The 12,480-nt window shown below is 34.5% G+C and overlaps 1 protein-coding gene across 2 annotated transcripts; it reads left to right on the forward strand.

The window, feature by feature from the left end:
* Positions 1–582: 582 nt before the first annotated feature.
* LOC105107830 (uncharacterized) lies at positions 583–6,961 on the forward strand. 2 transcript variants are annotated; one of them, XM_011001893.1, is made up of 6 exons: positions 583–1,012; positions 2,015–2,540; positions 2,682–2,825; positions 3,323–3,563; positions 4,718–5,218; positions 5,951–6,961. In XM_011001893.1, the coding sequence occupies exons 2-6, from the start codon at positions 2,046–2,048 to the stop codon at positions 6,352–6,354; spliced, it is 1,785 nt and encodes a 594-aa protein (XP_011000195.1). In that variant the 5' UTR covers positions 583–1,012; positions 2,015–2,045; the 3' UTR covers positions 6,355–6,961. The 2 variants fall into 2 exon arrangements, with proteins under 2 accessions (XP_011000195.1, XP_011000194.1); XM_011001892.1 differs by having other exon boundaries at positions 599–1,012; positions 2,034–2,540.
* The last annotated feature ends 5,519 nt before the right edge of the window (positions 6,962–12,480 follow it).

The raw sequence follows: 12,480 nt of genomic DNA on the forward strand, positions 1-12,480 counted from the left end.
CCAATTGAACTCTATTTCTCAGGGTTATAAATCAAATTTTCTTAGGCCAAATTAGACAATTATTTTTCAAGATCCAAACTTATTAACCTATTATGTAAGGTTTATGAATTTTTAAAAGGCTCGTAACATCAAATTCATTGTACTTTCAATTAGATATTTTATTTACCATGTTTAGTTATATTGGTTTTGGAATTGTTACATAAATAATTATTGTATAGTTATGCTAATCTCAATGTTTCATAACTTTCATCCAATCAAATAGAAAAACATACCATAAGCAAAAGGCACAAAACATTTACTAATAAACTAAAATAAGCAAGGTAAATAAGAAAGCAATAACAAGAAGAGAACATCACTTTACCATGCCCATCACCCTGTAGATAGGTGAGAATTGAATTATTTGGGTGAAGAATGTGCTACTTTTGGGGAGCAAATATGGATGGGACCCTAATTCCCCCCACCAAGCTTAAAAATATCAAAATGGGATCCAAAGAAAAATTTTCTCCTCCATTAAAATCCTCGCCTGCGCTTCATTTTCCACCGAGAAATGTGATCACTCAAATCACTACCTCCATAAATGATATGCAGCCAAAATAAAAAAGAAAAAAGAGAAAGAAAGGATAAAGACATCAAAAAGGATGAAAGCAAATAAAAAGTGTTTGTAAGAAAATGGAAAAAATCCATTAATTATTAAACTGGTTATTTGTTATTACATTAATACAAAATCAACAGTAGCTGATACTATAGATATTTGTCCGGCTTCTCTCTCTCCAAATATTTTACTACCTAGTTCTCTCTGTCTGCCTAGAAAATATTGAATCTTTTTTTAATTTACTATAGCTTACTCCTCTTTCTCTCTTCCTTCACATCAATAGTCACATAAAGTTTTGAATTTTTTTTTTTAACTATGCAGAGCAGCAAATACAAATGAAAATGATTGTATAATAGGGCATGGATAGATTCAAGGGGATATTTTTGGAGTCCCCCATCACAGCTCCACCTGTTTTGCTTGGTGAGTGTTGCTTAAAAATCTTGTTCTTAATTGTCTATCCTATCTGGGTTTTGCTTAATCCTTTTGTTTTGGCCTTAATTGAAATGTGGGGGTTGCTTGTTTTATCAATCTGGAGTTTTTGCTATCTGGGTTTGTTCAATTTCAGCTCATAAAAGAAGCTCCTTCGGATATTTTGCTTAGTTTTTCAGAAAGTTATGTCTTTATGAAGTATGTGCTCAGTTTTTCAAATAATCATGTCAGTTTTTGCCTTCATGGATTGGATATGTTTAACTTCTTTGTATTGGTTTCTCAAAGACTTGCGTTGACTTGCCGTTTTATATCTCTATTTGCAGGCTTCTGGGTGATACTGTTTGTCCTTGTTTGCTTTCTGTTTTATTAAGGTTTTCTGCATGGAAAACGATAACATTTCTCCACTACCTATGTGTACATTTGTTATGTTAAGTTTCTATTCCTGTGTTCTTCTTTCATTTCCCCTGATATCCTTTGAATAATTTGTTTCCTCTCTGAGCTTTTATCGGGATAGAAATGATAATGATAATGATAATGATAATGATTATTATTATTATTATTATTGTTATTGTTATTGTTATTGTTATTATTTTGGTGGCCTGTTCTGTATTCCATAGGCTCCCTAGTCTATAAGGTAAACATCTATTAATTCTAGTGCTTATAGCTTCACATTAAGTGGCAGAATGCTTGTCACATGTTTTGGTCCTTTTTTTCTGCAACATCCACGATTTCCTAATTAGAGACATTCACTACAGGTGTTTTTGCATTTTTATATATCTGGATTAGCTATAGTCTGGTTAATTGTTATTTCCTTTATCTATATATTTTTTTCTGAAATATTGTTATGAAGTGTTCCATGTTATTGTATAGTGGGATTACTCTTTAGTTTCATTAATTATTCTTACCCTTCAAGCACCGTAGCTTATCCTGCAATCATCCCTTAGCTATTTTACAGTTTGAGAATTAAAGCTGTTTAATTTGTTGATTATACAGTCAATATGTTTTCACGTAGGAGAGCTGACTGATGGACAGGAACAGATTAGGTTTAACGATTCATCACTCTGGATCATCACAATCAGAGGAATCTGCGTTAGATTTGGAAAGAAACTACTGCAGTCATCCTAATTTGCTGTGGTCAAGTCCGTCACCACTTCAACCATTCGCTGCAGGTGGGCAGCACTCTGAGAGTAATGCTGCCTACTTCTCCTGGCCCACATTGAGTCGACTAAATGATGCAGCAGAAGTCAGAGCAAACTATTTTGGAAACCTCCAGAAGGGAGTGCTACCTGAAACTCTTGGGAGGTCGCCAACAGGTCAGCAAGCTACCACCTTGCTTGAGCTGATGACCATTAGGGCATTTCATAGCAAAATATTGCGGCGGTTTAGTCTTGGCACAGCTATTGGGTTTAGAATCCGGAGGGGTGTTCTGACTGATATTCCTGCAATTCTTGTTTTTGTTGCCCGTAAAGTTCACAGGCAATGGCTCAGCCATGTCCAGTGCCTACCTACAGCCCTTGAGGTATGAAAATTGGTGCTTCCAGCTTTACTTTGGCCTCTATTTTTCTTCTAAAGACACTTGGTTTGTTTTATTTTTTATGACGTTTGACTGACTTCATTGTTTGCTTGGGAAGCTAAGCTGCCTTTTCATTGTATGGGTCAGGGACCAGGAGGTGTATGGTGTGATGTGGATGTCGTAGAATTCTCATATTATGGTGTTCCTGCAGCAACTCCAAAGGAACAGTTGTATACTGAGCTGGTAGATGGCTTGAGAGGAAGTGACCCGTGCATTGGGTCTGGATCTCAGGTATGGGCACTTTAGTGATGATCCAATTATTGTGCTGATTAAATTGTAGGAATGGAACTCATTGATGATAATTGAACAGGTACATTAAATGGCTGAACTAATTTTCCTATTCTTGAGTTGGATATGTGCAAGTCTTTATGCTAGGAGCTTAGGTCAAGTCTGTTATATTTTCCCATTCTAGAATGGTTTTTGCATTTTCTTTCATACCAATAGAGAGTTTTAAAATCTGGTGAGAGTTGTTAGAAAATCTCTATCAGAACTTTGTGTGCAAATAAAGGTGTTATTGATGTCATTTGGAATTACAGTTGGGTCTGTTTTGCTATTACTTTAGCAGTATTTATAATTTTTTTAAGCGAATGGCTTTGATCCTTCTTTTGTTTGCTGTCCTCATATATGTCCTGCATCTTATTGTTCTTAGGCAATGCGTACTGTGTATGAACTTTAAAACTTGTTTCAATTCATTTTGTGGAATTTACAAAATTGCTTTACATCTTTAGGTTGCTAATCAAGAGACCTACGGAACCCTGGGTGCGATTGTGAAAAGCCGAACAGGTAACCGCCAGGTTGGTTTCCTCACAAATCGGCATGTTGCAGTTGACTTGGACTACCCAAACCAGAAGATGTTTCATCCGTTGCCACCAAGCCTCGGACCTGGAGTTTATTTGGGTGCTGTGGAGAGAGCAACGTCATTTATCACTGATGAGCTTTGGTATGGCATATTTGCTGGAACAAACCCAGGTAATGTAGTTTTGCATTAAAATTTGTACAGCACTGCATATTTTGGTTTACCTCAAGTTTTTGCAATTTGTGTTCTTCCTCTTAATAGACTATATTTAATGTCCTACTTGTCATGCTAAGGGTTGGATTATGCTGCTGAGTTTCTAAGACTAAATTCAACTAGGGAAATAGTTTAACAGATGAATCAACAGTTTTTTACTTTGAGGACATTTGTGTTTGTTGGCTGGAAAGATCCAATTTAGGAGGGTATCGCCTCTTTTGTTATTTGTTGATTTCACTAGGGGATATTTTCATGGAACGTGCCATGACACAGATTTAACTAATTAAGCATTGGACATTGTTGCATCCTCAAGCTCCCTAATGTCCCCTTTTCAATCAAACAAGTGTCTGCAAATAATTGTAGTTCCTGCTGGCTGCAGGCGTTACAATCAGTAAGCTGAGGTAGATTCAGCTCAAAGCCTAACTAACTTGGGTGTCTATCTAGAGCATTGGTCCACACATATCTCTAAAAGGTAGCTTAAACTGAAATTTGTCCAGATTTCACTTGCCAAGTAAATTGATGGATACAAGATATTAGCAGATCAGTATAATGGGAATTTTAAACCTGACTCGCATGATTCAAAGTAGATAGCATTTTATTAATCTTGAAAGGATCTAGCATTCTGCAAGGCAGACCAGACTGGGTTTGTTAATACTATTGTTGCATTAGTACATGGTAAAAATCGTGAAATTTTTGAATTAGTTATAAGTGGGCTGATCTTCAATGAGGATGCTTCTCTGAGTCTGTAAAATAAGGAGGCAGGGAGGAATTATTTATGGCTTGGATTAAAGTTGTTTAGATGAAATCTATTGGTGTCTGAAAATTATGGCTCATGTCCAAGGCTAAGATACTCCTCAGTGAATGTTAGAGAGAGGGAGGGAACTTAAAAATGATCCTTGTTCATCCAGGCAATTGAGTTAGGTATTTGTCTTCACAGAGTAAGCTTGTTGCAGATTTTGGAATATAGGGTTTGTGTATTGTTTCCTAACAGTTAGATTTATGTATCTTATATAGGGATGGTGCTGCAGTACGATTACATATGAAATCATAATTGTGCTAATTGTTTTTTCTTTGTTTGCTGACCTCAACACTTGCACATTATGATCCCTTGCAGAAACATTTGTTAGAGCAGATGGGGCCTTCATTCCTTTTGCAGAAGATTTTAACATGAACAATGTAAATATAACTGTCAAAGGTGTTGGTGAGGTTGGGGATGTCCATGTTATAGATTTGCAAGCTCCAATTAATAGTCTCATTGGAAGGCAAGTGGTCAAAGTTGGAAGGAGTTCTGGCTTGACTACTGGGACCATAATGGCCTACGCACTAGAGTACAATGATGAGAAAGGGATTTGTTTCTTTACCGATTTTCTTGTTGTTGGTGAGAACCAACAGACATTTGATCTTGAAGGTGACAGCGGAAGCTTGATTCTCTTAACGGGCCAGGATTGTGAGAAGCCACGGCCAGTTGGGATCATTTGGGGTGGGACGGCTAATCGTGGTAGGTTGAAACTTAAAGTTGGCCAACCCCCAGAAAATTGGACCAGTGGTGTTGATCTTGGCCGCCTTCTTGACCTCCTTGAACTTGATATCATCACAACCAATGAGGGGCTTCAAGGTTTGTACTTCTGAACTAATAAAACATCCTTTTCTCATTCCTCATTATTGCACTCATCTTTCAGAATTCATTTGTATTTGTCTCCTTGTATATGGAGGGCATATTGCCAAAATCAAGGATATGGTAACAAATCATACGCATGCTTTGTATTGGATGCAAACTTGGCTGTGTTTTGATCAACTATTCCTGATTTTTTTTAACAAAAAACAAGATGACTGAAAAAGAATAGAGAATGTAACTTTGGAGTTTTCTTTCCAAAAAAAATCTAATGCTATTTCTTTCTGAATAACGTTTCTGAATTCCAATAGCAATGATATCAAGTTTCCAACATGTGTTTCTTGAAGAGGTGATGCCAGCCTATGGAAGTTCATTATCAATGATCTTTGACCATTAAATTTTGCACACATACAAAAATGCAAGAGCTGAGAAGGCAAAATTTCTCTACAAGGACAAAATATTCACCTTTTATTGCTCTCAGACAAAATTGAACCTGCCAGAGCTTTTCTTTTTTCCTTTTGTTTTCATTGCTTTTGATAGAAGATAAAGTTGACACTGTAATAGTTTGATGCAAAACGAATGCCTAGTGTGTGAATCTATGGGAAAATGTAAAGAGAGAGTTAACAAAAAAATAAAAATTAATCCTCCTGACATTAGACCTTACTCTTCAGTGAAAATTGTTTGCATGTTATCCCATCTTGTGATACTTTCTGACCTGTTCAGTTATTGATATAGCTGCAATTCAAGATCAAAGAAATGCGTTGGCACAAGGAATAGATTCTACTGTTGGAGAGTCATCTCCTCTAGACCGAGTGCCATCGAAAGAAAATATTGAAGAAAACTTTGAGCCTCTAAATTTAAACATTCAGCAAGTGACAGGTGAAGGTGAGTCCCAGCAAGGACAGACCCCACTTTTCATTGGCCCTGAATTTCATATAGAAGATGCGGTAGAAGCTTCTCCAAATGTGGAACATCAATTCATCCCAAGTTTCTCGGGGAGATCTCCAATGCATGATAACACACCCCAGGAAAACCCAGAATTGAAAAATCTCTCAGCATTAAGAAGCGACTCTGATGAAGTGTGTTTTTCATTGCATTTAGGTGAGCCTGAACCAAAAAGAAGAAAGCAGTCAGAGTAACCTTTTAGCATTGAGGAATCGAAATGAAGGTTCAATGCTGCTTGAAAAAACTCTTGAAAAATGGAGTTGCAAGATTGTTTTCACGTTCTTCCCCAGATGCTTGGCCATCAAATTCTGAATTGTAAGTATCCTGAAATGTTAAATTGCAAAGAGAAATTAAGGTTCATACCTTCAACTAGGTAAATTATGATTCTTTTTTTCCATGTTCTGGTTAAGGTTACAGCTTTAGGTTATGTGAGTCATACATTATCCAGTAGAAAAATGGTTAGGGAGGTCCTTCATTAAATATGTCTTCAATTGTATTTACCTATGTCAAAATTGTTGTACCATAAACACTCCTAAAATGGGGGCATGAACAGTTAGTTAAACATAAAATGTCATTTTGACAAACCATGTCGGTTCTATCCTTTGCCCCGGAGGAGTTCTCCTTCGGATAAAACTTGTTGAAGCTTGTTGGAGTAAATAATGAATCATTTTAGTCTGCTTTAGACAAAGCACATTGTTCATATGTTTTTGCACTGTGTGTTTAGCTGTTCAGTCACTTTATTACAGATTGCATTGGTACCTATTGATCAAGATCTATTTATTTGTGTGATCATTTTAGGAAGGGGATTTACGTTGAACTTCTTTGATGAATTTGATATTGGTTTCCTTTCTTTTCAATTTAACGTTGCCTTTGGTTATTCTGTTGAGGTACTGAGGACATCAGAGTTAAATTCCCTTGTCTGGATCTTGATAGCCAGATGATGTCTGTAATGATTTTCGAGGAACTTCAACTGTGCCTGATTTAAGACTCAGAGTGGTGGTGTCCAGACAAATTAAGAGTTTGTTTGGTGTTATGATAATAATTGTTTTTCATTTGAAAATGTATTGAAATAATATTTTTTAATTTATTTTAAAATTTATTTTTAATATTAGCATATTAAAATAATATAAAAACATTAAGAAAAAAATTAATTTAAAACTAAGACAAAAATAAAAAATTTTAAACCTTTTCAAAAATGTTTTTGCAAACGAAAAATCAAGTGAGCTCTAGAAAATGTGGTAAAACACAGAAATGTACCGGCCTTTCATTTTTGTCCCATAGCTTTTCCATCTCAAGCTCGCCACATACCATTCTCATTTCCATTATTGCTGGGGCATAAAATTTAACAGCACCGCACCACTTTTTTGGAAGTTTGCTGGAATGGAAAGAGATGGTGGTTTCATCTAGTTCAGAAGCATTTGGCAGCTTCTTGTAGATCCATTATTGGTAACAATCAATTACATTATCTTCTTACCACAGGTGTCAATCCAGTGTTAATTTTGCACTAGAAAGGGTGAGGAATTGATTACATCATATTTTTATTCAGTAGTTGGTGCTCATTTGGCTTCCTTGAAAGGGAATATCAGATGACCCCATGAGTAAGTACTTTGCAATTTGCTTTTGAATGTGGATGTGCAAATTCAATCATAACTAGTGGCATTACATGACAATTCTTTACCATTTTCCAATCTCCCATGATTGCTTGGTGGAGATGCCAAGACTGTTTTCTCTTTGTGCTGATGGTGGTATATCAGTAGTATATGCACGCAAAAACTAACCCACAGGAATTATACAAGTGGTTTGAACCTGATCTATTAAATACGAGCCTCCTCGTCAAAAATCGATGGAGTTTTAGTTTTTTCTTTTAAATTTCTTTTGATTTCGATCAACCAGTTAAAATTCAACTCAAAACCCTTCTCGTATTAGGTCTTGAGTAACGAGTTTTCCGAGTTTAGCATACCTGTAACAGCTATGATTTGCATTAAAGTTATCATAATGATGGCAAGACATAAAAAGAAAATAGTACGCCTAAGTTGTTGGTCCATAAAGTATCCAAATTTATTAGCTCCATGATTGATTAATTGTGTAGGCTTTTCAGGGAACAATTTTCTACTAACCCCGTCTTGTTTCAAATGCCGTGTTGCTTTTAAGTCTATAATGGCCACTCATTTGAGGCAGGCAAATGGATATTGCCATGGTCACTTGGCAATTAACAGGTCCTTCAAATGTTAACTCAAGCAATCTTCATTCATAAGTAATAATGAATTTGACGAGTCGAACCGATTAAAGAAACACGAACTCACTAGCTAGTTGCTCATTTTACCTTTAAGCCAAATGATTATGTCCACATTTGTCTGCAATAATTATGCTGTGTTTATTGCTTGGTGGGATAGGCTGATGGACAATGAATGAATTACTCTGCACACGACCCTGTTAATGCCTTCTTTAGGCGTCATCATCCACCTTTTTGAAGGTTGGTTAATACCAAGCTCGCATAAATCTATTAAGAGATTGTGTTCTTTTAAAAAAAATATTTAACAACCTTTATTATTAAAAATATTTCTGAAATTTATTAAGACCTCAAAAATATTTCTAAATAAAAAATATAACTGTAATTTATTCTGTGCTTGGTTCAATCTATTTATTTAACAACCTTTGAGGTCTATTGTAGGTCTGAAATTTTTCTGAAAGGATGAAGATTACAACGTTTTTTTTACTAGCTTTGGCTCTAAAATTATAAAGTGTTCAATGGGGTCAAGATTTTTTTCTTTCAGGGACCCGGATCCTGCCAGCCTCCCCTGGCGCCATCCCTGTATATCAAGTGTTCTTACTTGCCTTATATGTTATCGTTAATATCACAAAAAGATTATGAAATTTCTTTCCTATTGATAATGGTATCAAAGCATAAGAAGGAAGAAGAAGGAGATATACAGGCTGCCGGTAAGGGCCAAACCTATCACCTCTACTCCAGTGATCATCATGACAGATAAAAAGATGTGTCGTATAAGCATATTTACATTAATAGCTTAGGAGGTAGACACTTGTCTGGACAATGCCATCTAATTAAAAAACACTTTAGTTTGCTATTTATGCTTTGTTTGGTTCTGGGTTTTTACCGAGTAAATGTTCATTGCTTTTTACTTGGTAAGTAACCTCTTTCTTCTTTTCTTTTCTTTTTTTTCGCAAGATTTTTTCTAAACATGTAATTTTATGTTAACGGATACAAATTTTTATTTGATTATTATTGAGTTATAATTTTACTAGAAGATTCTATAAATTTTATTTTATTTTTTATATATATAGATTCAAATCTTCATAGTCATTTTGAGATGAGCGAGGCTCCCAAGAAGTTATTTTTTGTGATTTTTTATGTTTTTCTATTTAATTTATTTTTATTTGGAGTGTTTTTATAGCATAAAATGGCTTTAAAAACGATAAAATAGATTTTTGATATTGATATTATTAAAAGAGAATTATTCAATAATAAAATTATAAATTAAGGATTTTGTGTCATCTATTTTATCAATTTTTTTAAAAAAATTCTTATTTCTCAAGTGCGTCTGTGTAAACAGTACGTCTAATATAGTTAAGATTTGAAATTTTAATTTAAAGGTTTTAAATTCAAATCCTAAAAAGGATAAGAAAGATTACCCTAATCTCAAGAAAAAAAAATCATTTTGTAATAAAAAAATTATACTAAAAATTAATACTCTTTGTTTTTTTTTTTAAATAACAATGTAATTATTATGAAAAAGAAAATAAATGCACCTTTTGAGTGTAATTTTACTTTTATCATCCATAGCTAGCATATCCATAGAGTAATTAATTGAACTACTGTTTGATAAGATGAATTTTTATAACACAATATTGATCCTTTTATATATATATATATAATAGAGTGTAGTAATCAAGAGGTAGTCCATCAGACAATACTGATCATCTTTCATCTGGAAAAAAGAAGAAGAGTAAATGTAGTTAATGGCTAGTACATAACTCGAAGGTAGTATAATCCTAGCGTGAAAGCCTGATGGTTGTTTCTATGGAAAACAAAAAAGTTACCATGCCTCATAAATATTGGAAATATTCAGGTACAAGAATTCTCATATCTTCCATACAGATTTCATCATTTGTAGTTGTCACACATGTGTCACCCACATGCTAAAAGGGCACAACGGCAATGGAATTTGGAGTTTGCAGCAGCAGGATTTCTTTGTCTGAAAGCTGGTGCTTAGTTATTTCTTCCAGTGGCAGATTCTATAATAGCAGATCTGTTTTTTTGTGCAGAAACACTGGTGCCTTTTTGACCTTTTAGCAGATTTTTAGCAGGACCGTCTTTCTGCAGATGCCAAGCTCAAAGGGATCTTAAAGAAACAAAGCTATAAGCTCTTTTCTTCTTTCGTGCTTTAGTGGGAGACTTCAATGATTTGCAGCCTTAAATATTTGTGGTAAGGATTCCTGCTTCCCCTCTATTTGCATGCCTTGTAATGATGGTGCATTCTTATTTTTTACTGTTAATTGTACTTAACAGTATTGAATGCTTAACTGAGATGATTAGGATCATCATTGTCATCACCAGGGTTATCTTCATAATTAGCACAAAACTCACCTTAAAAAGCCTTACCAAATGTGTGTGTGGATCCACGTTTATATCTTGTTCAGAGGGGAAGGACTCCTGTTCACGTCTAGCCCTTGCTAAAGGGGATTCATTTAAGAAAAGAAAAAAATTGAAGAGGTGTAATTTGTAAGGAATTTTCAAATAATTAAAGAACTTACTGTGTAATTGTGATGGTTTAACCAATATTTAAGCATCAATTATTGGTGTTTAGTGGCCTGCAAGACCTCATCAAATCATACAAGGTATACCCTCACTTTCATACACCACACTATTCTAACTATTTTCTCCTGTTTCTCCATATATGAGCTATATTAGCTTGGGGACCTTCATCTCACAAGATAGACTACTGTTCTTTCTCTGCAACATCGAAACCTAATCAATTCCCAGTTGTAGCTAACAGCATCGGCCAATTAAAGGACCAAAAGCATATTAATCATCAACCACCATGTTTATAGCATGACAGATACTAGAAGCTTGAAATTTAAAACCATGATTTTAAGTCCATTTTTTTTAGTACACAAGCTTGCTTCACATCTTTCAAGATCGTCCCATTTAATAATGAATAAAGCTTTCTTGTCACCATCGATGTTTTCTAGTAATTTGAACTCTCAAATCAATACAATATCCCTCTCAAAATAAATAGGTAATTAATACATAAAAATATGCAATTCATCACAGAGTGTATCTAGATTGAAAAGGTCTAAATGTAACACAAAATCATCATAAAAAAATGATGAACTTACCTGCTGTTCCATATAGATCTTCAAGTCACCTCTGGCATTCTAGCTATAACACTAATCTAAGCTCCAAAAGACGAGCAATGAGCTTCACAAATCAATCAAATTGTATAGTAACTCATAATTAGTTTTTGAAATCAAGTGACTTTCCTACTAGCAGGCATGCAGCTCTAGAGATGAAAACAAAAGTGGCTCCCAATGTAATTAATTTCTAGTGCTGCTGTCAAAAGTACGATATATATTGATGGGATTTCAAGATAAAAATAAAAGATAAAGGCTAATTAAAAATATATGTGCACAAACAAATCCTCCAAAAGATTGTAGTTCCTTAACTTTTTATTAGGGAAAAACAAGCCAGTATCTACCCTTTCATATTAAAATTGGTATATCCCTAACTTGAAAGCAAGAACACCAGAAATAAAGAAAAGAACAACATTTTCGCAACAGTTTTTATTAATTCTTAAGTACACTTGAAAGCAAGCTCTACCACAAACTATAATCTCATTGTCATTGAAATATCACTGATATCCCATTGTTTTCCTGGTAGAAACATGATAGACCAAGAAATTAAAGAATATATATCTACACTTGGAACTAGAATATTTAGCAATCAAGGACAGAAATTAGCTGTCTATAAGGTGCTAAAACAGTGAATCCGATCTTCAGATGCCATAGTCATGATAAAAATGAGAAAAAAAAAAACTGAAAGAAATAAAATGGCAACAATCTAATCCATGTTATCACCAAATCACATCAATCGAAGTTGGTTTTTCATGGAAAAATTCAACCAACACTACTAAGTTTTCCCTTTTCGACAAATTAATTAAACACCACCACTACTTAATTAGGTAAATCAAATCTTTTAAATTAGTACGTGAAGAATAAAGCCAAGAAATTACAACTGGAAGCATCTTTTGCAGGTATGAAGAGACTAAAAGCAAGTGGTCTCCCTGTCTTGACAACAACTT

Source organism: Populus euphratica, unplaced genomic scaffold (genome assembly GCF_000495115.2).
Source record: "Populus euphratica unplaced genomic scaffold, PopEup_1.0 scaffold413.1, whole genome shotgun sequence".
NCBI lineage: Eukaryota > Viridiplantae > Streptophyta > Magnoliopsida > Malpighiales > Salicaceae > Populus > Populus euphratica.

What these genes read in the sequence shown, in the direction of transcription:
- LOC105107830 (XM_011001893.1), top strand. Translation starts at nt 2,046, where the DNA reads ATGGACAGGAACAGATTAGGTTTAACGATTCATCACTCTGGATCATCA. An exon ending in GCCTACCTACAGCCCTTGAG is followed by an intron (nt 2,541 to 2,681) that starts GTATGAAAATTG and finishes TGTATGGGTCAG; the next exon opens with GGACCAGGAGGTGTATGGTG. An exon ending in ATTTGCTGGAACAAACCCAG is followed by an intron (nt 3,564 to 4,717) that starts GTAATGTAGTTT and finishes GATCCCTTGCAG; the next exon opens with AAACATTTGTTAGAGCAGAT.